The sequence below is a fragment of the Misgurnus anguillicaudatus genome, chromosome 7 (assembly GCF_027580225.2).
Source record: "Misgurnus anguillicaudatus chromosome 7, ASM2758022v2, whole genome shotgun sequence".
Taxonomy (NCBI): domain Eukaryota; kingdom Metazoa; phylum Chordata; class Actinopteri; order Cypriniformes; family Cobitidae; genus Misgurnus; species Misgurnus anguillicaudatus.
The window spans coordinates 32494589-32520294 of record NC_073343.2 but is presented as its reverse complement, the minus strand read 5'-3'; the positions used below and the strand labels follow the sequence as shown (position 1 = coordinate 32520294).

Genomic DNA, 25706 nt, shown 5'->3' with positions numbered 1-25706 from the left:
AAAGATATATTTGAATCTTACAACATTATGATAGGCAGGTTTTAGATTAATTCAGGACTAGGCCTTTGTTATATTAGGACATTTAAGTAGTTTTTATACACATACCTTACAAAAAACAATACTGGTGTGCGTGTTGAGATATGTCAGTGCAAGATGTTTTAAAATTGAATCGTGCATTTTAGTCTGGGGCATTGCATTAGCAGTGCAAAAGGTTGTGGGATCGATCCCAGAAAACATACACACATACTGTTAAAACGTATGGCTTGTAATGTACTATAATGTTTAGCTTGTGGGTCTATCAGACTCCAAACCAACTAGTCAAACTAATAAATCATTTAGTTGGGCTTACATAATAATCCCTGTGATGAGAGATCACTGTTGTATTGTTCATTTGTTTGTCCGTGGATTCTGAATGAGGTTTGTTTGAGGTTCAAATTACTGTGAAACTCGAACCAACCTGATGTCATTTAAGGATGCAAAACCCACGTGGTGCGATACACCTTACCGGACAATTTTTACTGTATAACATTTTGCATGTGAAGAAAAGGTTTGAGATGTATTTAACCGTCACCTATTTTCTTCCAGGTGGGCAGCAATACGATAAAAACCAGGTGATCATTAATACCTTTGATGAACAGAAACCAAACCAGAGGTGGACTGTGGAAATCCTGTAAAGTTACTACACAAGTCATTTCTGATGAATCTGAAGCTATTCAGTCATGAATCAGAGACATAAATGAGACTCTTATACCAAGCTGGACCTTTGGATCTTAAAAAAAAAAAAAAATCCAGCAGGTCTGAGCTTCCTACATGAGCGATGTCTCTGTGGACAATTATCTTCAAGTCTATATGCTACGAAAAGACATTGAAGTGATGGTTATGACCTGATGTGCTAGTCATAGTTTCAACCCGTCCCACTTACATGTTTAATCATGTGACAGCATCATGACTGCAATGCATTCCTATGACCACAGTGGGGCGCTCTAGCATTACCATGTATTCATCTGCACTTTAGATGATTATTAATATTTATGACCCTGGACCACAAAACCAATCATAAGTCGCCCGGGTATATTTGTAACAATTGTATTGATCAAAATGATCAATTTTTATTTAATGCCAAAAAAATTTATGTTCCATGAAGATATTTTGTAAATTTACTAGCGTAAATATATATATATTTAAGTATATTTTTTAGACTCTTAGATTCCAGATTTTCAAATATTAATATCTATCTCTTCCAAATATTGTCCTATCCTAACAAACCATACATCAATTAAAAGCTTATTTATCCATGTATACATATCAATTTTAAACATCACCCTTATGACTGGTTTTGTAGTCCAGAGTCACATTTTTAGTTTTTAGTATTAGGCTGCTGACTGACTGAAAGCAAACGTGGGACCATTTTCACTCAGTGTGTGTTGTTAAAGCTGTATTTCATCTCTCATTATGCTGATCTGGCATCAGTTCACATGCTTACATGTTGGCAACTGATCATAGAGTAGCTGTTCAGTCATCAGAGTATTTCTTTATTTTCTTTACATTTTCTAAAAAAGAAATAAAAATAAACTAAACTATTCTCAGTGTTGCTACGTCCAGATTTCCAAAATATACTGTTACATTTTTTTATTGTTATCTTTGGCCTATTTAAATGATGCAATTGCAAAATAAAAGACACTGTGGTGACTACAGTAGATGTTTTTAATTTAACAACTTACCAGACAAAAACGTTTTTACATTTATAAAAGACTATTGTTTCAAACTATGGATCCAAAAACCCCCTGTGTTACCACAGACATGGCACATCCGCCACAATAACGCTCATTCTTTCAGGTTGCCATAGTTACTCTTCCTGGTCCTTGATGATGTTAACCACAGTTTTTCCCCTTGCGTGGCCCTGCTCCACCTTCTGAAAGGCATTGGGCACCTGAGCAAACGAGAAGACTTCCTCCAGCACAGGTCTGATCTAAAAACAACATGACGAGGAGATGAATAAAAGTTAAGTTAGACATCCTTGTACATAGATTTACTTTAAGTCAAGTTGTGCCCTATATAAATTATTTAGACACTTTAAAAGGTGTATTGTAAAGTAAAACGTCACCCTAATTAAACTCAATCACACATTTGAATATAAAGAGTCCTCTGGAATATAAATTGAATCCTCCATGTCATATTTGTGGGCACTTCAGCGTTCATACATTAGGTAGTGCTATTGTATGGCTGGATGTAATAGCGTACAATATTTTGGGTGTGGTGTAGTAGTTAAAGCTCAGAGCCGGTAAACAGAAAGTTGCTGGATTGACCCAAATAGCAAAGTACAATCTGTCAAACAACCTTTTACCCTTGAGCAAAAGGTTGATCTGAGGGATGTACCGTCGTGGTAAAAGTTTCCAGTGGGCCTGTGGGTTTCTGGTTCAATTCAAAGGAAAGCTTGCTGGTTTATATATAAACAAGTGAACCAATTCAACTCTGAAACTACTTATCAACCAAATAATGACAAATATAGCTTTATTTAAATAAAAAATGAATACAAATTTTATTTGAAGACAACCTTTACCTTATCATGTTTTCTAAGATATATCTCAGTGTCTGCAGTCTCTCAAACCAGATTACCAAACAAACACAGGATATGCAGGCACAACAGCACAATGTTTTAGATAAACTTAACTATCAGATACATTTCAGTTACCTTTTGTGTCATTCAGTATCAGATTTTTCAGACTTTACAACTTCATTGTAAATTAAATGTACTAAAAATATACCGTATACCAGCACATTAGTACATGTTTAGTGCATTGTTATTAATATACTAATTCAAAGTCATAAAGTATTACTTTTTTTTTAAGTTGAGATTGATACCAAAGCCAAATCATATTAAAGCCAAATAAATATGCTTTCATTGATGTATGGTTTGTTAGGATAGGACAATATTTGTTAGATATACAGCTATTTGAAAATCTGGAATCTGAGGGTGCAAAAACATCTAAATATCGAGAAAATCGCCTTTAAAGTTGTCCAAATAAAGTCCTTAGAAACACGTATTACTAATTATAGATTTTTTTATATATATTTATGGTAGAAAATGTACAAAATATCTTCATAAAACATGATCTTTACTTATTATCCTAATGATTTTTTGTATAAAAGAAAATATTATAATTTGAATCCATACAATGTGTTGTTGGCCATTGCTACAAATATACCCGTGTGACTTATGACTGGTTTTGTGGTCCAATGTCACAATTCTACTTAAGTAGTACCATCGTGCACTTAAAAAAAGTCCTAAATACTAGGGCTGGGAAAAAATCGATTTGATTTTAAAACCGAGTTGGTAGGTCAAATCGATTCATATTTTCAAAATTCGAGTTTTTTAGATTTTTTTCTGCAGTATAGCGCAGTACATACATTTTGCATTCGCCAAATCTTCCTTCAGGGTTTCCGTAGGACGCTCCCTCTCCCGAGGGCAGCACATGCATACACTAACAACATGGCAAAAACAGCCGGTGAAAGAGAGCTGCTCCTTCCAAAAAAATGCTTTTCGACTTCAGTCGTGTGGAGTTTGTTTGGATTTGCGTGAATTTCATGTTGATGCAATTTAATTAAATATAATAAGTATATATTTTTTAAATGTGTGTACAGTTTGCAATTATTTTGTTATAAATGGGGGCGGGGGAAAAAAATTTAATCGAATCGTAAATTTATTTTTTTTTAATAAAAAAAAATCACAGATTTTTTAGGGGGACAAATCGCCCAGCCCTACTAACTACCAGTAATACTTAAACTGATTTATTGGCTTAGCTAAAGCCTGGACTAGGCCTTACTGTGGGTTTACACCAGATGCGAGTTTAACGATTTGCACGAGTAGATTACATACAAAGTCAATGCAAAGATCAGGCGTGTCCTCGCGTGGGGCGATGCGAATGACACGATATAGGCCGCGCATTTGCCCTGAAAACACGCGCTATTCGTCTCAAACGCGTCTTTGTCCAAGTTGAAAATATTCAGCAGACATACCATGCGATGCGATTGCACGCTTCGGTTTGGTGTAAACACACAGTTACTGTGGGTTTACACCAGACCCGAGTTCAACGATTTGTGCGAGTAGATTACATACAAAGTCAATGCAAAGACGCGATCAGACGAGTCCTCGCGTGGGGCGATGCGAATGACGCAATATAGGCCGCGCGTTTGCCCTGAAAACACGCGCTATTCGCCTCAAACGCCTCTTCGCCCAAGTTGAAAATACTCAACTCGAGTGAAAAATTAGCATGACACGAAGTTAAAGGAACAGTATGTAAGAAATTTATATCAATTAATTATAAAATGGCCTTGATATGTACCTAGACATTAAGAAATCATTTTCATTTCAAATACTTATATCACTGACAACAGTGGTCTGGCCAGGATATTGTCATTTAAAAAGTGGAGTTTCAGCCCTGATGTTTATGTTGTCATTTTGTGTATTGGCCACCAGTTGTGTGATTGCAGTACCAGTTTTAGCCACAAGTTTTGTGATTGCAATACCAGTTTTGGCCACAATCCTACATACTGTTCCTTTAAATCCCACAAGCAATCTAGAGCGAGTAACGCGATGCCCCGCATTTGGTGTGTACGTAGCATTAGTTAAATTACGATGTTTAAGCATCTTTAATAAACATAAAAAGACATTACTGGTGTGTATCTAGAGACAAATTAATGGCACTTGCATATTTTAAGATCTGTCAGTGCAAGTTATTTTCAGTCGAGACACCTCAAATATGTCTTTTAAACTGTCTAAAACTAGCCTTAAGCCTTTTCTGTGAAACCGGAGGATAGTGTATTGAAATGAATGCACAGTTGGTTACACTATATGTTGAAGAAGTAGTTCTCCCAAAAATGGTCCCACTGACTAATTCTATTATGAAAAAAACCAATGGTCTCTATTTTTGGGTGGACTACTCCTTTGAGATTATCTTAGAGTCATTTTTGTATATTAAGTACATAATTAGTGCATTTACTGTGTACTTAAATAACGTATAAGAGTGTGTTAGTGTATGTTAAAGCAGTTTTTTAAAGCATTCAGCAGTTGTTTAATCTTTACACACTACTGTTTACTGTCTCTGAGCCCTTTTGCTAATGAAGCGTATTCATTGACATGTCTGTCCTGTTTATATGTCTGATATCAGATCCATTCTTAACACGTGCATGAGGTAACAAAAGGTTTTTCCACTAACTGTTATGGAATAAACATTCATTACTGTAAAATTCCCTGACTTCCATCAGATCTTTAGCAACTCAAATTGAGAATTCATTAAAGCTCAGTCAAACGTAAAATGAATAAGAAATAGTTTTGACTCATTAAATGGGTACATAAAGACCCCAAAATTGTACCTTTCCAGCATCAACCATTTCACTGATGTCATCTAATGTAGGACCACTGGGAGCAAAGAAACCCCAGCGATAATGCACTCCTTTCCTGAGGTGCTGAGAGAGAGAGAGAGAGCGAGCAAGAGAGATCAATAAGCAACCTCCATATTTTAATTTGACCTGAGTGTCTCAGGATTTATAAATAATGATTCATTTCTAACCCGAACTCATTTTAATTCATGAATACATTTTCACTGATTTATTCATTCATGCCACATGCACCGCAACATCTTTTGCACCTTGCACCATACAGACAGACATGCGTATGGTTTCAAAACACAAAGGATTTGGTTTGTGAGTCTAATGTGAAGAGAAGGGGTGTAGATTTCCTGCTGAACCTCAAGTACAATGTTTACTCATCAAACCAAACTTGTACCCACATGCATATTTAAAAAAAAGCTACCAAAAACCACAAAACTCGAATGAAACGTAAAAAATTGTTGCACGCAAAATGTACAACGTAAAGGACTTTATATGTATATATTTACAGTATGCAGTATGCAAAATCTAAAACAATACAACACAAAGTAAGAGGTGTGTGAAATGTGTTTAATGTGTCAAATGTCTTTTAGCACTTCAAGAACTAAAACTAATTCTTGGTAAACGGTTAAACCTATTAAAGAATCTTGTACTTCTGTAACATACGGTAACAACTGTAATGACGCATGAGTATATTCATCCTAATCTAAGTCAAATGTCAAATTTCATGACTTTCACAGACTAAAACGCTGAATTTCCATGACCTAGTTTCAGGATGTCGGGAGCCTGAATAATCTAGTGTACACCGTGAGTTTATAAAAATGAAGTTTAAATGTGTGAAATGAATAAAAAGTGCTAATAAATAGCTGTTTAAAATGTAGTCAGTGGAGTTTTGGACCCGGAAACTGTGTCCCTCAGGTCACAAGTTAAAGGCGAGGTGAACAATTTTTGAAAAATGCTTTGGAAAAGGAAGATGGGTCGAGTACCAAAACTCACTTGTGGCCAATCAGCAGTAAGGGGCGTGTCTACTAACTGACATTGTTGCCTGGGTTGCATATGTGTGGGGCGGGTCTATAAATAGAAGGACAATATTCTATTGGGGTAGGGGCATCCTAAGAAAATAAGTCTAGTTTATAGACCAAAAATATACAATTTAAGTAAATTTAAACTTAAAACAAGCAAAAATATCTGCCAATGGGGTGAGAAATAAATCTAAAAATAAGTTTTCTGCTTGTTTCAAGTTTAAATTCTCTTCAATTATATATGTTTGTCTAAAAACTCGACTTATTTTCTTAGGTCATTTTACTCATCAAGAAAATACATCTTGATTTAAGAAGTTTTAGATATTTGTACTGAAAACAAGACAAAAATACTAAGTAGACATTTTTTGCAGTGTGTTTGTTTAGGTGATTTCAAATGTTGGCTTTCAGAGATCGTGCACCCCGCCTTTAACAAGCGGATTACATTTTGATAAATGGAAACTAAAATTTAAAGCAACAAACAAAAATCCCTGACATTCCATCACTTGGACAAAAAATATAAAATTCCCTAAAATTCATAAAATGACTTTCAATGTAGTTTTTATATTTCACATAATCTCCAATAGGGATGTATCGGCCTATAATCTGTAATAAAAACCCACTATCGGACAATTGTTAAAAACATCCAATGATCAGGGCTGATTATATAGATTATATCGGTATCAGTAAATATCAGTTTGTAATCTGTCTGAATTTGGGCAGATTTTCCCCTTTACGGCAATCCCAGGTAGTCCCGATCATCTTTGTGGTTGAACAGATTATTTTATCAGTTTTTCCTGTGGTGCGCGGTGTGTTAACTTAAAGGGACATTCCACTTTTTTTGAAAATATGCTAAATATTTGATTTTTACAGTTTTGGAATCCACCCAGCTGATCTCCGGGTCCGGCGCTAGCACTTTTAGCATAGCTTAGCACAATTCATTGAATCTGATTAGACCATTAGCATCGCGCTAAAAAAATATTAATTTATAAATGATCTAGTATAAAAATCAAATTTGTAACTTTTTACCTCGCTACATAATAAAGGACTTTGCTGTCATACCATGGCTGCAGCAGGCGCAGCGATACTACGCACTGCCCGAAAACAGTCCCCTTGGTTACTTTCAACAGCAGGGGACTATTTTCGGGCAGTGCGCCACATCACTACGCCTCCTGCAGCCATGCTACACCATCAAAGTCCTTGATTATTACACCAGAATGAGAGTATAGTTCCCAGCCATATCCGTCTAGAAAATCACAACTTTTAATTTTCCGTCGGTCTTAGTACACAATGTAACTACAGAACAGTCAAGTTTTAAATAGGAAAAATATCCAAACTCTTTGGTTATTCTTTAGCCCAATGCTAATGGTCTAATCAGATTCAATGGATTGTGCTAAGCTATGCTAAAAGTGCTAGCGCCAGACCCGGGGACCAAAATGGATTCCAAAATGGCAAAAATCAAATGTTTAACTCTAGGGGAGCTGAAAAATGAGCACATTTTCAAAAAGAAATCAGAAATCCTGTTGTGTGAGGGAACCCTGAGGACAGTATGTTTGACACAATCATTGTCCCGTAGAACGAAACAATACCCAATCAGAAAGTGAGCTGATCAAAGACGAAACCATAACAACCTGGACATGTAAAAAAGCAGTCCACTGTATTAATGCCATTTCTTTATACCTGGCAGAGACATTGTGAGATTTCAGCGAGATTTCCTGTGTTATCAGATGAGACTCGCATTGTTTGTAAAGTTAATCTGATGGTGCGTGATGTGCTGTCATGACCACATAGCGACACACACTATAGGAACAAACGTGTTAAATCGTCTATGTTCATCATGTTTGTGGTCTCTCACATTTTAAAAATCTTACAAGATTTTAAAAAATCTTTTGGTGTGACCCTAACTAGTAATTGAATATTGCACAGATATTTTTATATCTGTGCATCTCTAATCTATACAATAATTTAAAGTGCTGCAACAATTTGTAAATGATAATGAAAGAATGCAGCATTGTAGTCCAGTATCAAGTTATAATACGATCCCATACAGAAATCTGATATATTGTCATATATAAACAGGTGTTTTATTTCATTCAATACTATTTCTGTGTGGGAAATAAACTATTTCCCAGCGTCTTCTCCGTTTTTACTTCTCTAGCGAATCGTGTCACAAGTGCCTCAATACTCATGGGGGGAAAAAGTAAAGGTTTATGAGGTGTGTGGTGACATTTTGGGTGGGTGGGGATTTTTTCTTTTAATGATGCCACATACTTTAACTCCCTTCGGTTTCTTTTTCCTGAAGCTTCTTGATAATTTAAAAGAAAGACACTTTTAAAGTAACCCTACAATGAATCACACAAGCTGCTATTTTGCCCACACATACATCTGAAGCATGAAAAGTCACGGATATTAACCGATAAACCACGACAATGGAAAAAGTCTGTCATTGCATTGATTTAACAATACTGGTTTGAAACCCAGCCACCCTCATATAGATGTTTCTTCAACAACACATGGAGGTTCCCACCTTCAGCACTTTGCATGCTACGGTGACTCCGGTCTGCATCATCCCGTCTGCGAGTCCCAGTCGGTCTGTGTTGTGCAGGAATGGTGTTACTAGTGTTACATATTTAGCTCCATTCCAGGGTTTCAGGAAATCCAGCGCCCATTTCTCCGTTTCCCCACCAATGTTATCTAAAATCAAATCAAACTTCTGTGGGAGCAAGAGTTAAAAAAAGACCTTTACATTTGTTCATTCAGTATATGGTTCTTTCCAAAGCAATTTATAAATATATAACTATAATTTTGGGTTGAACTGACTTCTGTAAAGTTTGTAATTGCTTTTCGACCGGTCCGGCAGTGTAGTCCACAACATCATCGGCACCCAAATCTCGCACCAGCCGCTCGGCATTCTGGGAACATGTTACGGTAACATGGGCGCCCCAGGCCTTCACCATCTGTAGCGAGGTAAAAACCAAGTTACAAATTTGATTTCAAACTGGATGGATGATTAATAAATTATCGTTATTAATATCATCACCTGTATAGCAAAGGTTCCCACACCTCCAGATCCTCCAAGAATGAGAACCCTGCATAAGGAAAAACCAAGTTTTCTTTCAACCAGATTCAAAACATTGGCACGTTTATAACGTTTCTAAAGTAAAAACAAACTTTAAAACCATCACTAATGTTTATCATACATTTATGTGTTGTCCAGATCACATTCAAGTCAAATGACAACATCTTAGGCAAGACTTGCTAGAATTATGGTTCTGTTTGAATACCCATGTAAAAAAAGAGTATACTTACAAAGTATACATACTAAAACTATACTTAAAGGAAAACACCACCGTTTTTCAATACTTTACTATGTTCCTACCCCAACTCAGACCAATTAATACATACCAATCTTTTTTCAATGTGTGCACTTAATCTTTGTACAATGCGTTGTGACTGTGTTAGCATTTAGCCCAGCCCCATCCATTCCTTAGGATCCAAACAGAGATGAATAAAAAATGTGCTTAAAAATCACCACGTTTTATTTTGTGCCACCATACTCACTTGTGCAACTACTCATGTAACAGTCTTTAAATAGGGAAAACATGGAAGTGTTTGGTGGCTTCTAAATTTATCCCTGTCTGGATCCTAAGGAATGAATGGGGCTAAGCTAAATGCTAACACATTCACGACGCGCTGTACAAAAAATAGATGTACACATTGAAAAAACATATCTATGTATTAATTAATTTAAGTAGAGGTAAGAACATAGTAAATATTGAAAAACTGTGGTGTTTTCCTTTAAATATCAGCAAGTACATTGTAGTATACAATGTATAAAATACAATATACTATTTGTGCTACATGAAAGTGTAAAAGTTTCCTTTATAATATACTAATTAAAACTATACTTCAACTTTACTAGTACTTAAATAAAGTATAATAAATACCCCTAATAGTTAAATTATGTTTTAGTGCATTGAAATAAATGGGATTACAAGTGAGTACCCTCTGATGTTCTCAAGAAGCAGAAGAACTTAGTGTTTGAGAACAGTACATTAATATGTGTACTTAAATGACATGACTTTTAGTTCCCTTTTTAATCATTCATAGTTGACAAATCTAATTTTGTTACTTGCCGTTTCTTAGCACAGTTGTCTTTGTTTAAGCCTCCTGTGTTGACGATTGCAGACCAAGCCGTTGCAGCCACATATGGAACCGATGATGCTTCAGTATGACTCAGTGATGTGGGCTTATGTGACACCTAAATCACATGGATAAACAATGTATTTTTAACAAACATGTGTTTGCTAAACTAGGCTACAAATCTATAGTACTGTGCATAGGTCTTAGGCAACCATGCCAACATTAGATATTATTATGGGTATTATTTACCTCATTAGCACTGAGCGCTACAAACTCCGCCAGACCACCCTGCTTCCATGGAGGGATGGCAGCCCACACCTGACAGAAGAAAAATCGAAACTTTAACAAATAATTTTCTGCCCAAAACATCTAAACTTGTTTCATTTAATTTTCCAACACATTTATTCCCACGTTACTCTTTTTTTAACTAGACAATTACAATATTTTATGCAATTTCCCATAATGGACTGCCCACACCTGATCTCCTGGTTTGAAGTAGTTCACATCCAGCCCACACTCCATGATCTCTCCAGACACTTCACGTCCGAGGATGAGAGGAAACTCACTGCCTGATTGGTTGATGTTCAGTGGGTCACGCTTCATGGCCATAGTAGCTGCCCCATAACCACCTTAAATATAAATATACTAAATAAAATATATTAAGACATACTACTTTGTATATTATACAAAGGTGGATTGGGGCCATGCTAAATTTAAAAATAAAACCATCTTGAGATTAAAGTCATTATAATGCGAGATTTAACTAGTAGTTTTTAGAGAAAAAAGTCAAAAACAAATAAAATTACGAGATTAAAGTTGTAATATTGTGAGAATAAAAGTTAATATAAGGAGAATAAAGTCCTAATATTGCGAGAATAAAGTTAATATAACGAGAATAAAGTCGTAATATTGCGAGAATAAAGTCAATATAACAAGAATAAAGTCGTTATATTTTGAAAATAAAGTCAATATAATAAGAATTAAAACTTTGCGAATTAAGTCCATACAACGAGAATAAAGTCATAAATCGTAATATTGACTTTATTCTCTAAATTTTACGACTTTATTATCATTATATTGACTTTATCCTCGCAATATTACGACTTCATTCTCGTTATATTGACTTTATTTTCGAAATTTTATGACTTTATATCATTATATTGACTTTATTCTCACAATATTACGACTTCATTCGTGTTATATTGACTTTATTTTAAAAATATTACGACTTCATTATCGTTACATTCACTTTATTCTCGTAATATTGACTTTATCTTCGAAATATCACAACTTATTACAGAAATATTATGACTTTATTATCATTATATTGCCCTTTTCTCCAAATATTATGACTCTATTATCATTATATCGACTTTATTCTCCCAATATTACGACTTTATCCTTGTTATACCGACTTCAAAATAGTATGACTTTATTATCGTTATATTGCCTTTTTCTAAAAACATCATGACTTTATTATCGTTATATTGACTTTATTTTCGCAATACAAGACTTATTCCCGTAATCTGACTTATTTTTACTTTATCTTAAAAAACTACTAGTTTAATTTAGCACTATAATGACTTTAAACTCAAGATGTTTTTATTTTTTATTTTAGCTTGACCCTAATCCTCTTTGGTACTATTAAGTGCAAAATTAGTGCGTGAAAATAGTACATTTACGAAGTGTATATAGTGTATTTTAGTGCAATTCTTTCAGCTGGGGTGTTTAGTCATATGTGTTCATCTTTCACAAACCCGTCCCAACATGCTTTGTCATTTTAGTATTTCAACAGAAGCCTTGGCTTGTTTTTACACGACTTTACATTGAATAAAAAATAACCATGCTTTAACTATAGTGAACGTGTATAAACCGTGCTTTTGGCAGACTTATTCTACTTTATATTATGCATCATGCTATGTATTATGAATTTGTGATTTATATGGTTTTACTACAAATTTCAGAGTGAAACTGTGGTTAATTTTCGTAAGGGGGCTGTCACATACCCCTCATGCTGATGTCGATGGGGTTTAAACCCGCCGCGTGCACCTTTACGATCACTTCATTGGGATAGTGGATGATAGGAAGTGCCGCATTTTTGGTGAATCTCAGCACGTCGTTATTCCCGTACTTGTCAATGACCCATGCGGCCATCACAGTCCTGCGGGATGCGGAGAAACTGAAACTCCTAAAATTTCCTCCACGAGCCGTCAGCGTGGACACCAACAACCACCTTCTGCACATGAGATGCATCTTCTAATGTAGGCAGCACGATTAAAGCATTAAGATTATCATAATAAACTATATCACCTCATAATTACACAAAGTCGGAAGCACATCGCATGCCCTACAAAAACTAAACAAACCGACGTGCTTGAACTTTCACATGACGGGTTGAACCAATCATAGAGCGGAACGCTGCGCAAATGACCAATCACAGAGAGGAACGCTTTGCGAACGGCCAATCAGAGAACAGAGATGATGGGACGTCAGCGAGGTCAACAGAAACTGTCATGTCAGCCTCCAGTGTCGCGTGTAGTCCTGCAGCAGCGATGCTCAGCCTGTCTATCAGAGAGGTGAAACTTAAATTATTTACACTCTTGATTAACTTTATAAAGATTATGCATTGTTGCCGATCGTATTGTTGTACGATTTAGCTCGTGACGATCGGTAATATATTGTGTTATGACATTACTTTCGGTTTAGTATTATGGCAGTGGTCATATAATATGCACAGTCTATAATATAAAATAACTTGGATTTAATGGTTAAATTGTATTGATTTTATTGGGACAAAATGGTCTCTGTGACTCTACTATTTGTATTGTATTGGGTTTTGTCGTCACCTTTTCTGTTTTATATGTTTTTCTGCAGGTGTCTCAGGCACTTAAGGAGGGCAGGGTATCTGCTACTGAACTCTGCAAGAAATGCATTAATCAAATACAGAGGACCAAGTCCTTGAATGCATATATCACCATCACAGAAGAGCAAGCCATAGAGCAAGCACAGCAAGCAGACAACAGGCTACGCAATGGTGCGCATATGCATCACTTAAAGGCGGGGTGCATGATATCTGAAAGCCAATGTTGACATTTGAAATCACCTAAACAAACACCCTACCCCAATAGAATCTGGCCTTCTTTTAATAGACCCGCCCTAACCATACGCAACCCAGGCAACGATGTCGGTTAGTAGACACGCCCCTTACTACTGATTGGCTACAAGTGTGTTTTGGTACTCAGCCCAAGTCCCTTTCCCAAAGTGTTTCATGAAAAATCATGCACCCTGCCTTTAATATACAACATTTGTTTCTTGTCTGAATAATAATTCCTATTTGTTTATTTAAAGGCAAATCTCTCGGTCCCCTTGATGGCATTCCCTTCTCTGTGAAAGATAACTTCTGCACAGAGAATATAGAGACCACCTGTGCTTCAAACATTCTTAAAGGTCAATTAAACTCCATTAATGACATAATATTGATTGCTAGAGCTTACATTACACAAAAGTTCACATTATTCGTGTTTGCTATTGTAGGTTATGTGCCTCCATTCAATGCAACAGTTGTGCAGAAGCTTTTGGATCAAGGAGCAGTTCTCGTCGGAAAAAATAATTTAGATGAATTTGCAATGGGGTAAGTGCACACACGTGCATGCACATATATGCTTGTTTTATGGCAATGCATGGATAAACTTAAAAAAAGAGGAAAGCAAGATGGCAGTGGCAGTCTTTAAGATGTGCATATATTTTTTCTTGCAAGATCTGGGAGTACAGATGGGGTGTACGGTCCTGTTCGAAACCCCTGGAGCTATGCAACATCATACCGTGAAGAGGGCAGAGGAGATCCAGATTCTGATTGGGTGATTGCAGGAGGAAGTTCAGGAGGGAGCGGAGCAGCAGTGGCGTCTCTCAGCTCCTTCTTGTAAGTCTGTGATGTTAAATCAGTTAGATGAGGAATAAATTATGTTTGTATCCAGAAATTATGTGAATGTGTATCTGATATTCTCCTAGAGCATTGGGTTCAGATACAGGAGGATCTACACGAAACCCTGGTTCTCTGTGTGGAGTCGTGGCTTTGAAGCCCACATATGGCCTTGTCTCCCGTCACGGTCTCATCCCTCTCGTCAACTCCATGGACGTACCAGGAATTATGACCAGGAGTGTGCATGATGCTGCCACAGTTTTGAGTATGAGAGTTATCAATCATTACTATGACAATTTCTGATTTTAAGTTGCATTTCCAAAGGTCATGGGTTCGATTCAAGGAACACATATACTATATTATTATTATTATAATATGATCCACTTTTGACATCACAAAGGGAGCCAAATTTTAATTACCTATTTGGTTTACCAAAACTAAGTTACTGGGTTGTTCTTCTTCCACATTTTCTAGGTTGATAGAAGCACTGGGGACCCAATTATAGCACCTAAACATGAATAAAATCAGATTTTTATGATATGTCCCCTTTAAAGGACTGGCTATATACACATGTATTGTCACATCAAAGTCTGACTTTTTACATGGTTTTATGTTTCAGGGATTTTGCAGGGGAAAGACGAAAAGGACTCAACAACTATCAAGGCACCAATCACCTCGCCAAGCCTTCCTGAAGACTTTAATATTAGAGATATATGTGTCGGCATACCAAAGGTAAATCTGCTTTCAATAGCACAGTAATGTTGATAAAGAGGTATAGGGATTACAAATATAGTGCCATAAATTCAAAAACAATATATATGTATTCTTACTGTATAAAAAGTTATTTAGATAACAACGGTCCATCCAGCATGTATAATAATACACTGTTAATCAGAAGTTTTACTGAAACTTTTGACTGTAAATTTAATCTTGATATTTTTTAGGGCTGCACAATGATTAATCGCGACTAGCAGAATAAAACATTTTGTTTACATCATATATGTTTGTGTGTACTGTGTATAATAATTATGTATATATAAATACACACAAAGACATGCATGTATAATTTTAAGATTTTTTTTACATATATAGTATTTATAATTTTATTAGGCTGTCAAAAGATTAATCACGATTAATCTTTTGACAGCCCTAAATTTTATATAATATAAATTTAAATATAAAATGTATATACACATGTAAATATTTTTTAATATATAGTGTGTATGTATTTTTACATAATTATTATACACAGGACACACACGTAAACAAAAACTTATTTTGCAAACGATTAGTCGCAATTTATCGTTTTTGCAGCCCTATATATTTTGTAATATTGACTGAGTAAGGTCATGTCAAAGTTTGAGATCAATGACTGAAATCAAACTTTTATGCTTCAAATCTCATCATTAGATTGGTTTTATTATATAATTTCTTTAATATTAGGAGTATCACGCCCCAGGCCTGTCTGAAGAAACTCTGGCCCAGTGGAATCGAGTGGCATCCATGTTTGAGCGGGCAGGGGCACGGGTACGAGAAGTTTCCCTCCCGCACACACAGCACTCCATCGTATGTTACCATGTCCTGTGTTGCTGTGAGGTCGCGTCCAACATGGCACGCTTCGATGGACTTGAATACGGTATATGAACATGTATAATAACATTATGAACACAACCTCCAGCAAGCAATAGCTGTCATTTCACCATCTAGGCTAACTATATCCTCAATATAGTTCGGCTATGAGTAAACCACATCTAGTAAAAAAAAACTGGGAGTTGTTTTTGCCAAAATAAGTTGAGAGACGTATGATATTGCATATGTGAGCAAAGTCAACAATGATTACAAGGTGTTTGGTTTTCATGTATTTATTTATTTATTTGTCAGTTGTTATCGATCTTTTACATTTTTACTGGGATGTGTTTAGGCAGCTATTTTATGTCTTTTAAATGCAAAATTGCTTGCTGGGTACCGGTAAGTAAACAATATCTTTTTTGTCTCCTCAGGCCATCGCAGTGCAGTGGACAGCTCCACAGATGCCATGTATGCCACCACGAGACACGAAGGCTTTAATAATGTCGTCCGCAGTAGAGTCCTATCCGGAAACTACTTCCTTCTGAAACAGTGCGTGACTACTGATAGAGAACCGATGCTTTTTCAGATCGCTTTTAAGCTTCTTTTACACACACACACGTGACGCACACACCCCAACACTGTATAGAACAAAAAAGGCCTTCTATGCTACTGTACATAGTATTGTACTGCGTCACATATTCAATTATATGTAAAAAATAAAAATGGAAAAGGAGAACCTCCTTAAAATAATTTCGTTATTAAAAACGGCAAATATGATTTTAATTTAAAAAAATAAAGTAAATCTAAACTGACAACAGGACTGTAAAGACAATCTGATGTGGGCGGAAGGATAACTCAAAACTGTTTCTGCAGATTTCTCTGCTTGTCTTCACAGGAACTACGAGCGTTACTTTCTGAAAGCTCAACAGATCAGACGTCTCATCGCTGAAGATTTTGAAAGCGTCTTCACCTCAGGTGTTGATGTTCTCCTTACACCCACGACACTGAGCGATGCAGCGAGATACATCGACTTCATACAGGAAGACAACCGAACGCGAAGTGCGCAGGATGACATCTTCACCCAGCCTGTCAACATGGCAGGTAGTGTACTATAAGCACCGGAAATGGAAAAGTGGTAAAGTTTAAACAGTGTGGTGAGGTAACAGGGAGTGCTTTTGTTACAACTAAAGGACATGTGACCCCCAGCCGATGACCTTTTAAGTACACCAGTGTTTTCTCCTCAGGCAGTATAAACAAACTACTATCTGAGTTTTAATGAAGCATTTTTGGGTAAAAAGAATAATTGAAGAGTTCAGATGCAAAACCCCAAAGAGTGTTTGACATTTTCTTGTAAATGAGCATTTTGTTATCAGGCTCTTATGTTTTTTGTTCAGTAATTTCACTTTCAATTTCAATTTTAGCACTGAAAAGGTTATTATTCAGTATCTGAAATGCTTTTTGTCACAAATCTCACTTTAGTCATTTCATTGGTCTTTTACTGGAAAACCCTCTAAATGCATGCAAGCTTTTTTGCAAAAAATTTACCTCAAAAACAAGTTGCAAAAACACTGAAGATGCAACTAGAAACACTGCAAATAACAAAAGTCAGAATGTAAAAACGAAGAAACTATACCATATATTATGGGGCATTGTGATGCATGCCACATTCAGGTTCTTTTCAAGTCCAACTATTCACAATTTTCACATTTGAAACATGGGCGTTCATCCATTTCATCCTTTGTGCACTTAGAGGACTTTGCTAAAAAATCAATGTGGCGTTTAGCAGATTCTGCCAACAACGGGGGAAATTTTCTGAATGGCCTGAGGTGGGGATTAAGTTAAGGTGACCAGACGTCCCCGTTTTCCGGGGACAGTCACGTTTTTTGGTGTTCTGTCCCCGACTGTAGCTGTCCCCGGAAATGTACCCGTTTTACAGCATGTCCAAAACAACCAGCAAATACACTGAAAAACCCGATCAACATAGCGTTTGTAGTACCGTAGCAATCATGTAATGATTATTTTCACCAGCAGAGGGGGCCACGAGCTACTTATTACTTGCGCGGTTACAGTGAAGAAGAATTTACTACGAGACACATGAGAAAGCGTCATTATCATCAATCAAGTTATCATAAGATATGAAAACAGTTAAAGTTATGGGGCTTAAGGTACTAACTACCAATGAAGTGAACTGATCACAGTATGTTACGGAGCATATTTATGCTAAATATTTATGATAAATATGTTTACATTTTGCATTATTCCTTTCGTTCTTCACTTTTACAATGTTATGAAATCAGCTGAAGTAGTACATTAGAAGTAATTTTGATGGGGTATGTCTCTTGTGTAAAAAACGGGAAAAAAAGAAATTGTTCAATTAATTGAATTAGAAACACTGCAAAAAATAACTTTCTTATTAGTATATTTCTCTTGTTTTCAGTACAAATATAAAAAAATTCTTAAGTCAAGATGCATTTTCAGGCAAAATGACCTAAGAATATAAGTCTAATTTTTAGACCAAAATATCAAATTTGTGCTTAAAACAAGCAAAAAACAAAAACTACCACTACTTAATTCAAGAAAAATATTTTTTGCATGTTTTAAGCACAAATTAACTTAAATGTATTTTAAAGCTAGATTTTTCTTAGGGGATTTTGCTTATCAAGAAAATGCATCTTGATTTAAGATTTTTTAGATATTTGTACTGAAAATAAGACAAAAATACTATTAAGTAAGAAGTAAGTCATTTTTTGCTGTGAACCCTCAACAATAAAAAGAAGAAAACTTAAAAAAAAACATTTTGTCCCCATTTTTTAATTCATAGATAACAACAAACGAGATTTTAATGATATTTTAACCATTTAACTAGGAAATGTCCCCAGTTTTCATTTGAAAAATCTGGTCACCTTAGATTAAGTGAATTTGAAGCTACAATATTTAATGAACATATAATACATGTTGGGAGCATTCGGTTCATATCATTTTCTCATATTTGACAGAGGTGGCTTTTAGTGGCTTTTACATGTGAAATCCTCAATTCTATACAAATATGTCCTATAGACGATTTCATCGGACGCACATGCGATGACGCGATATGCGTCTGGTCCGAACTTTACTTCTGGTTTCAGTTTTAATGGTCTGACTAGTTGCTAAATTAAACCTTTGAACAAATACCTTGTCGAAAATAGCAAATGTTTTGGTTTCCTAGGTAATCTACGTGTTGTTTATTTTGCTTGTTATATAAATAAACTCGGCTTAAAGTACTTTGTTGTTATTTATTCTTAGCGGAGTTTACCAGAAGTTACGTGTTGACCATGAAAGCCGCTTGTTTATGTTGTTAATGCTGAAAGCATCAATATTTGTAAGGATGTGCTGATGCTTTACATGATTTTATTTTTTACTCTCTGCTATAGGTTTGCCTGCTATCACTGTACCAACGGCCCTGTCACACAGAGGACTTCCCATCGGCCTCCAGCTGATTGGTCAAACACTACAGGACTGGAAGTTGTTGACCGTAGCCCACTGGATGGAGCAACAAGTCCAATTTCCAATGATACGTTTCAATGAAGACTTGGATAGATCGGTCAGAGAACAAACACATACGACAGGATCATAACCAAACATTGAAACACATGACTTATGGTAAAGAGGGACTAAAGTTGATGTCGTCAAGGCAACAAAAAATAAAGTACTTTTAACAAATATGTAAGGATTTCAGTTTTGTATAGCATTAAATGTAAAACATAAAGGGGCAGTTTCCCAGACAGCGTTTAGATTAAACCAGGACTAGGCCTTTTATATATATATATATATATATATATATATATATATATATATATATATATATATATATATATATATATATATATATATATATATACACTCAGCTAAAGAATTATTAGGAACACCTGTTCAATTTATTATTAATTGATTTTTTAGGGGTGTGGTCCTGGTCAAGACAATCTCCTGAACTCCAAACTGAATGTCAGAATGGGAAAGAAAGGTGATTTAAGCAATTTTGAGCGTGACATGGTTGTTGGTGCAACGGGCTGGTCTGAGGATTTCACAATCTGCTCAGTAACTGGGATTTTTACGGAAAACCATTTCTAGGGTTTACAAAGAATGGTGTGAAAAGGGAAAAACTTCCAGTATGCGGTCCTGTGGGAAAGTTCAGAGGAAAATGGGATTCAAGAGCAACTTCTATCTGAAATAACCACTCTTTACAACCGAGGTATGCAGCAAAGTATTTGTGAAGCCGCAACATCCCCAACCTTGAGGCAGATGGGCTACAACAGCAGAAGACCCCACTGGGAACCACTCATTGTCACTACAAATAGGAAAAACAGGGTACAATTTGCACAAGTTCACCAAAATTGGACAGTTAAAGACTGGAAAAATGTTGCCTGGTCTGATGAGTCTTGATTTCTGTTGAGACATTCAGATGGTAGAGTCAGAATTTGGCATAAACAGAATGAGAACATGGATCCATCACTGTGCAGGCTGGTGGTGATGGTGTAATGGTGTGGGGGATGTTTTCATGGCACACTTTAGGCCCCTTAGTGCCAATTATGTATCGTTTAAATGCCACGGCCTACCTGAGCATTGTTTCCTGACCATGTCCATCCCTTTATGATTACCGTGTACTCATCCTTTGATGTCTACTTCCAGCAGGATAATGCAACGTCACAAAGCTCGAATCATTTCAAATATATATAAAACACTGGCACTGATATATGTTAAAATTTGTTTTTAAATGAAAAAGTCTGGGACTAGGATAAGCCCTGTCCGGAAAACCGCCCCAAAGTGCAATGGTATTTTGGTTTATTGTATCTCATGTCAAAAACATTTAGAGAAGTAGAATAACCACCACACAAAGTGAGTCTGTGAAATTGAAGCCTTTTTTATTGACCAAAATCGAAAGAACATACAGTACACTACAGTTCAAAAGTTTTAAAAGCACTTGAAAAGTCTTATGATCTTAAAAATCTTTTAATCTGCAGGTGTGTGTTTAAAATCACTTTTGTATTAACTACCCATTTTTAAAGAAAATGTATTTTGAAATGGATGACTAAATAATGTAAGAAAGCAGCCAATAAGAGTCCAGAATAGATGTGAACTCCTTTAATACTCTTTGTATACTTCGTTATTTGTTTAAAAACATCTTAAGGCGAAACCCCAGGAAGTGGCATGAATAAATAACGAGTAGTTTCTTCAAGGTGGTGGTTCTCAAACATTTTAGCGTGTGGCCCCTCTTGTGTACTGTGGCCCCCCAAAGACAATTTATGACATAAAACATTGTAAAACAGAAAATTTGAATTAAAGAAAACTTATTAATATACAATGTGGTGCTGTTGGTTAGTAGCATTTTTTTTAGGTTTAATTACACAGAATTCATGATAAATTAATGTATTTTATGAAATGTCATAAAACTGGGCCCCCCGACACAAACACTACAAAGCAAAGAGTCACTACACTGAGATGATATAGTTTTGATTTATTTTGAATGCTTTTGGTCTCAACATAATTGTCATAATTGTATTTGGGCTGGTTCCCCATCCCCGGACAGGGATTAGACTAGTCCTAGGCCAATATAAATGTAAGAGCTCTCCAAACTGAAAATAACTTGCAATGACATATCTTAAAATACATCAGTGCCCTTTGTTTTGCCTCAAAATGCACAAGTAATATTTTTAGTAAGGTATGTTTATTTAAACTAGTTATATTTCCTAATTAAACTAAGGCCTAGTCCTGGTTTAAGCCAATCCCTATCCGGGAAACCACACCTTTGTGTTATTTTATTATTTTTTATGGGTTTATTATTATCATAAAATGTGGAAAAAAGAAAGAAGAAGTGATTCAAAACTTTTGAACAGTAATGTATTTCCAAATAGTGAGTAAAGTATCGCAATCTATCACAGCTTTAAATAACTTTGACAAAGAGACACAGAACTTTGTCAAAGTTTGTCACAGAGACCAAGAATTGCAATATAACTGTATCTTTCTTTAATGCATATGTCAGATTTTTATGTTTTATCCAAAGCGACTTGCAATGCATTTTATTTATACATTTTTTGCACACCTTTTGCACTGCTATTGCAATGCTTTACAAACTAAACTACAGCAATGGCATCATATAATGATATCATATCAGAAGGTTCCGGTTGATGCCCATCTCTTAGTGCTCAATGTGATCTAAAATGTCTTACTTTAAACTGTCACACTTTTATGTGTAAACACTTTTATATTTGATGTAACAGCAAAAAGACCTGAAATTATTGTGTGGGGCACAATTATCAACCAACATGGAGAATTTGTAGTAAAAAGTAGATGCTTCTCCATGAGATGACTTTTATACATTTTGCTCAACAGAAAACCACATGCACTCCACATAAACCATAACAGCAGACATCCTGTTTCATACGAACGATTACGCCCTTTCACACCCCTGCAGATAAGCTGCATGCCGCTAACAGAATACATTTGTTCTGAATTAGTATCTGTTGGCGGGTATGCCATTAGATTTCAATTTAAGGCAGGCTGCCTTTATAATGAAGTCTGAATGCTTAAAATATTCAGACAAGGACATGAAAGCATGTGCACTTTGAAACATGTAATGTATCAAATCATTTGAAACCTACTAAATGAGTTTAAGCACAACTAAATTATGATTTTAAATTTTTTATATTTATATCTGCATTTGCATTTGAACAATCCTCTATAATAGATAAACAGTGTATAAATGTGAGAGAAAGAAAATGTAAAAAATTGTAGATGTACCCCGCAGAAAACCATTTATTTAATTTGTTGTATAACATCCTGAATGTTTGCTGCATAACATATGCATGGCAAACATTTCTCACTTAAAAATATTAATATATGTTCATGCAGTTTTCATGTCTCTTAATGTCAGATTAGTGCTATATAAGGTCATCATATCATTACTCTTTGCAGCTAATTATATCAAATTAAGAGCTTGGCACTAAGAGGCGGAGGTGTTAATGAAATCACAAGCCTGACATATGCACTCAAAAAATCATGGGTTGGTTTTAACCGAGGGGGTTAATATTGGACAGAACACATTGCTGGGTCTCTGCAGACTTTAAAAGGGACATATCATGAAAATCTGACTTTTTGCAAGTTTAAGTGCTATAATTGCGTCCCCAGTGCTTCTGTCAACCTCGAAAATGTGAAAAAGAAACTTAGTTTTGGTAAACCATTCTCTGCAAGCACGTGAAAAAATAGGTCATTGAAATTTGGCTCCCCTTGTGATGTCAGAAGGGGATAATACCGCCCCTTAATCTGCACTATCCAACAACGACACTGTAATTTAGTGCAGAGATCAGCTCATTTGCATTTTAAAGAACACACCCCAAAATGTGGCAATTTTAACATGCTATAATAAATTATCTATATGATATTTTAAGCCAAAACTTTACATATGTACTCTGGAGACACCAAAGATCTTAAAAAAGTCTTGTGACATGTCCCCTTTGCGGTCTAAGATGTCAGATGTTTGTTTAAAGTGTCATTTGTTAAAACCTGTTGGTTTATAGCTAAGCTTTTCCTTTGCTCATCGAAATGTTTAGCAATGGCTGTGATTTTTTTTGTTTTTATATTAGGTTTTATTTTACGTAACAGTCCAGTACTTGTATTGATTGAATGTTTTGGCAATAGCAGAACAGTTAAAGAACAGAATTGATATAGAAATAAATGTTTCAGGGCTCTTGACTTAAGACTTTAGTCTCCATATATGACTAGTGCTTCAGATGTTTACAAAACACACAAACAGTAGATAGCTTCAAGAGATTCAGGGCTGGTGTGTGAGGTGTACATATGAAGAGTTTCGTTGCAAAACGAGATAACCACCGTTTTTTTAATTGTTCAGAAATCTCGTTTTTTTGGTTGTGCATTCCAATTCATTTCAATTCAACTGCAGTTGGTTTGTTTTGATTTAAACCTTCATAACTTAAAAATACAGCTAAGTAGCACCATAAAACAAAATAATAACATGATGATAACATAATAATAAACATGTTTTGACAAAAAATGTTAAAAAATGGATTTATCTCGTTTTGCAACGAAACTCTTCATATAGCTTTCATTTCAGGGACAAAACATATTACTGTGATTAGCTGGATTCCTGTTTGACTTGAATTCCTCCTGAAGTATGACCAACAAAACACTAAAAATGACTTGCTTTTTTATTGTAGCATCTTTAGTAATACATGTGCTTACTGTGGTAATCTGTTGCAAGATCTTTTGCACTTGCACAATGCAATACAATGTGTTGCAAAATGCTCTATCGGTTGAGCTTCATGCTGTAAGCATTATTTTGTATTCGCTAACAAAAACACTGTTTCGTTTATTTGGCAGACACTTTTATGCAAAGTGATGTATTCAAGCCATGCAATATTATTATTATTATTATTATTATTATTATTATTACTATTGTGTGTTTAATACAATGCTCTACAAACCAAGCTTTACTTGGGTTACCGTTTGCTTGATATCTCATCTAAATCATCAATTCAGGGGTCATATCCAATGCAAAATATCCCACATTCTCACTGTTTATGACCAGCAGACAGGTGCGATGTTTAGTGTAAATATTAAACACAGTCATTCTGTTCACAATCAATATGTTAAGTTTCTCAATATTGGACGGAGATTTATTGAGCAAATGTTAAAGCTGATCTGAGGCCTGTTGTGAGCTATATACACTAATGCTGAGTTATTTTCAACCCAGTGTAAGGTCAGAAAGGGACAAACCCAACCGCTGGGCTAAATTAACCTAGAAAATGTTTATATTTGACCCAAAAATGGGTTAAAACAACCCAGCCTTTTGGGATAACACAACCTAGCATAGGTTAAATAACAACTCAACGAGGTTTATTAAAATATTTTATTAAAGGTGCATTAAAAATATTGTATGCATGTTGCTTTATAAACTACAGCTCAGCTTTAAGGAGAATTTAAAGAGGCGTAGCAGACAATTAAACAACACAACACGTGCAAAGTTTATAAAGACAGCGCAAATGATTATGACTGAAATGACAAAAAAGTATTACCTCAAAAGGTGATACTCCTTATCACAGTATTAGGAACTCATATGATCAGATATTATTATTATTATATTATCATGCATTATTATTATCAGCACTGATATGGGCTTCTGTGTATAAAAGGGGTGAATGATATTATGCATAAATCCAACACATGTTGCTGGTTTAGAGAGATGGGTTATGCATGAATACATTATCACATGTTGCTGGTTTAGAGAGATGGGTTATGCATGAATACATTATTTAAAATAAAGGAAATGAGACAAAGAAAAAAGTATAAAGGGGGAGGAAACACCTGCACCGGAGACACAGAAGATGACAGGTAAACGGAAGAGGATGGTGAAATCTGATCAACGGTTAAACAATAGCAATCTTTGTCATGCGATCAGTGTCTGCTTGAACTTTTTTTTGTCCTAATTTCTTACCATTGTCGCTTCGGTTTAGGGTTAGATTTACATAAAATGACATCCTTACCTAAACAAACTCTAACCCCAACGTCAGAAGAAACAAGAAAACAAGAAAATGTGACATGCTCACGTTCAAACGCGGCAAAACGTGACATTTTCACGTTGGTCCATACGTTAAATAGTCACGTATTTGCGTGATATA

The 25706-nt window shown here is 35.5% G+C and overlaps 3 protein-coding genes across 4 annotated transcripts in view; 2 read left to right on the top strand and 1 right to left on the bottom strand.

The window, feature by feature from the left end:
• The window catches only part of crybg1a (crystallin beta-gamma domain containing 1a), a 56088-nt gene extending 54394 nt beyond the window's left edge, over positions 1–1694 (top strand). For both annotated transcript variants that reach the window (XM_073869740.1, XM_073869741.1), the window contains one exon: positions 586–1694. In XM_073869740.1, the coding sequence (XP_073725841.1) occupies positions 586–674 (89 nt within the window). In that variant the 3' untranslated portion in view covers positions 675–1694. The remainder of the gene's footprint in view (positions 1–585) is intronic.
• rtn4ip1 (reticulon 4 interacting protein 1) lies at positions 1691–12931 on the bottom strand. The gene is made up of 9 exons (XM_073869742.1): positions 12557–12931; positions 11028–11179; positions 10800–10868; positions 10544–10668; positions 9448–9496; positions 9234–9364; positions 8935–9124; positions 5374–5466; positions 1691–1969 (listed from the first exon to the last, which is right to left on the bottom strand). The coding sequence occupies exons 1-9, from the start codon at positions 12801–12803 to the stop codon at positions 1847–1849; spliced, it is 1179 nt and encodes a 392-aa protein (XP_073725843.1). The 5' UTR covers positions 12804–12931; the 3' UTR covers positions 1691–1846.
• A 57-nt stretch (positions 12932–12988) lies between these two features.
• qrsl1 (glutaminyl-tRNA amidotransferase subunit QRSL1) lies at positions 12989–19739 on the top strand. The gene is made up of 11 exons (XM_055171383.2): positions 12989–13126; positions 13425–13584; positions 13899–13997; positions 14085–14181; positions 14308–14469; positions 14559–14734; positions 15089–15201; positions 15913–16105; positions 16470–16587; positions 16934–17139; positions 19449–19739. The coding sequence occupies exons 1-11, from the start codon at positions 13064–13066 to the stop codon at positions 19649–19651; spliced, it is 1590 nt and encodes a 529-aa protein (XP_055027358.2). The 5' UTR covers positions 12989–13063; the 3' UTR covers positions 19652–19739.
• Positions 19740–25706: the final 5967 nt, after the last annotated feature.

Excerpts from the sequence above, each read along its gene's own strand:
- rtn4ip1 (XM_073869742.1), bottom strand. The coding sequence starts at position 12,803 with ATGCATCTCATGTGCAGAAGGTGGTTGTTGGTGTCCACGCTGACGGCT. Across the intron at positions 11,180-12,556 it reads CATCGACATCAGCATGAGGG|GTGGTTATGGGGCAGCTACT; the intron begins GTATGTGACAGC and ends TTTATATTTAAG. Across the intron at positions 5,467-8,934 it reads TAGCATGCAAAGTGCTGAAG|CACCTCAGGAAAGGAGTGCA; the intron begins GTGGGAACCTCC and ends TCTCTCTCTCAG.
- qrsl1 (XM_055171383.2), top strand. The coding sequence starts at position 13,064 with ATGTCAGCCTCCAGTGTCGCGTGTAGTCCTGCAGCAGCGATGCTCAGC. Across the intron at positions 13,127-13,424 it reads TCAGCCTGTCTATCAGAGAG|GTGTCTCAGGCACTTAAGGA; the intron begins GTGAAACTTAAA and ends GTTTTTCTGCAG. Across the intron at positions 17,140-19,448 it reads CCAGCCTGTCAACATGGCAG|GTTTGCCTGCTATCACTGTA; the intron begins GTAGTGTACTAT and ends TCTCTGCTATAG.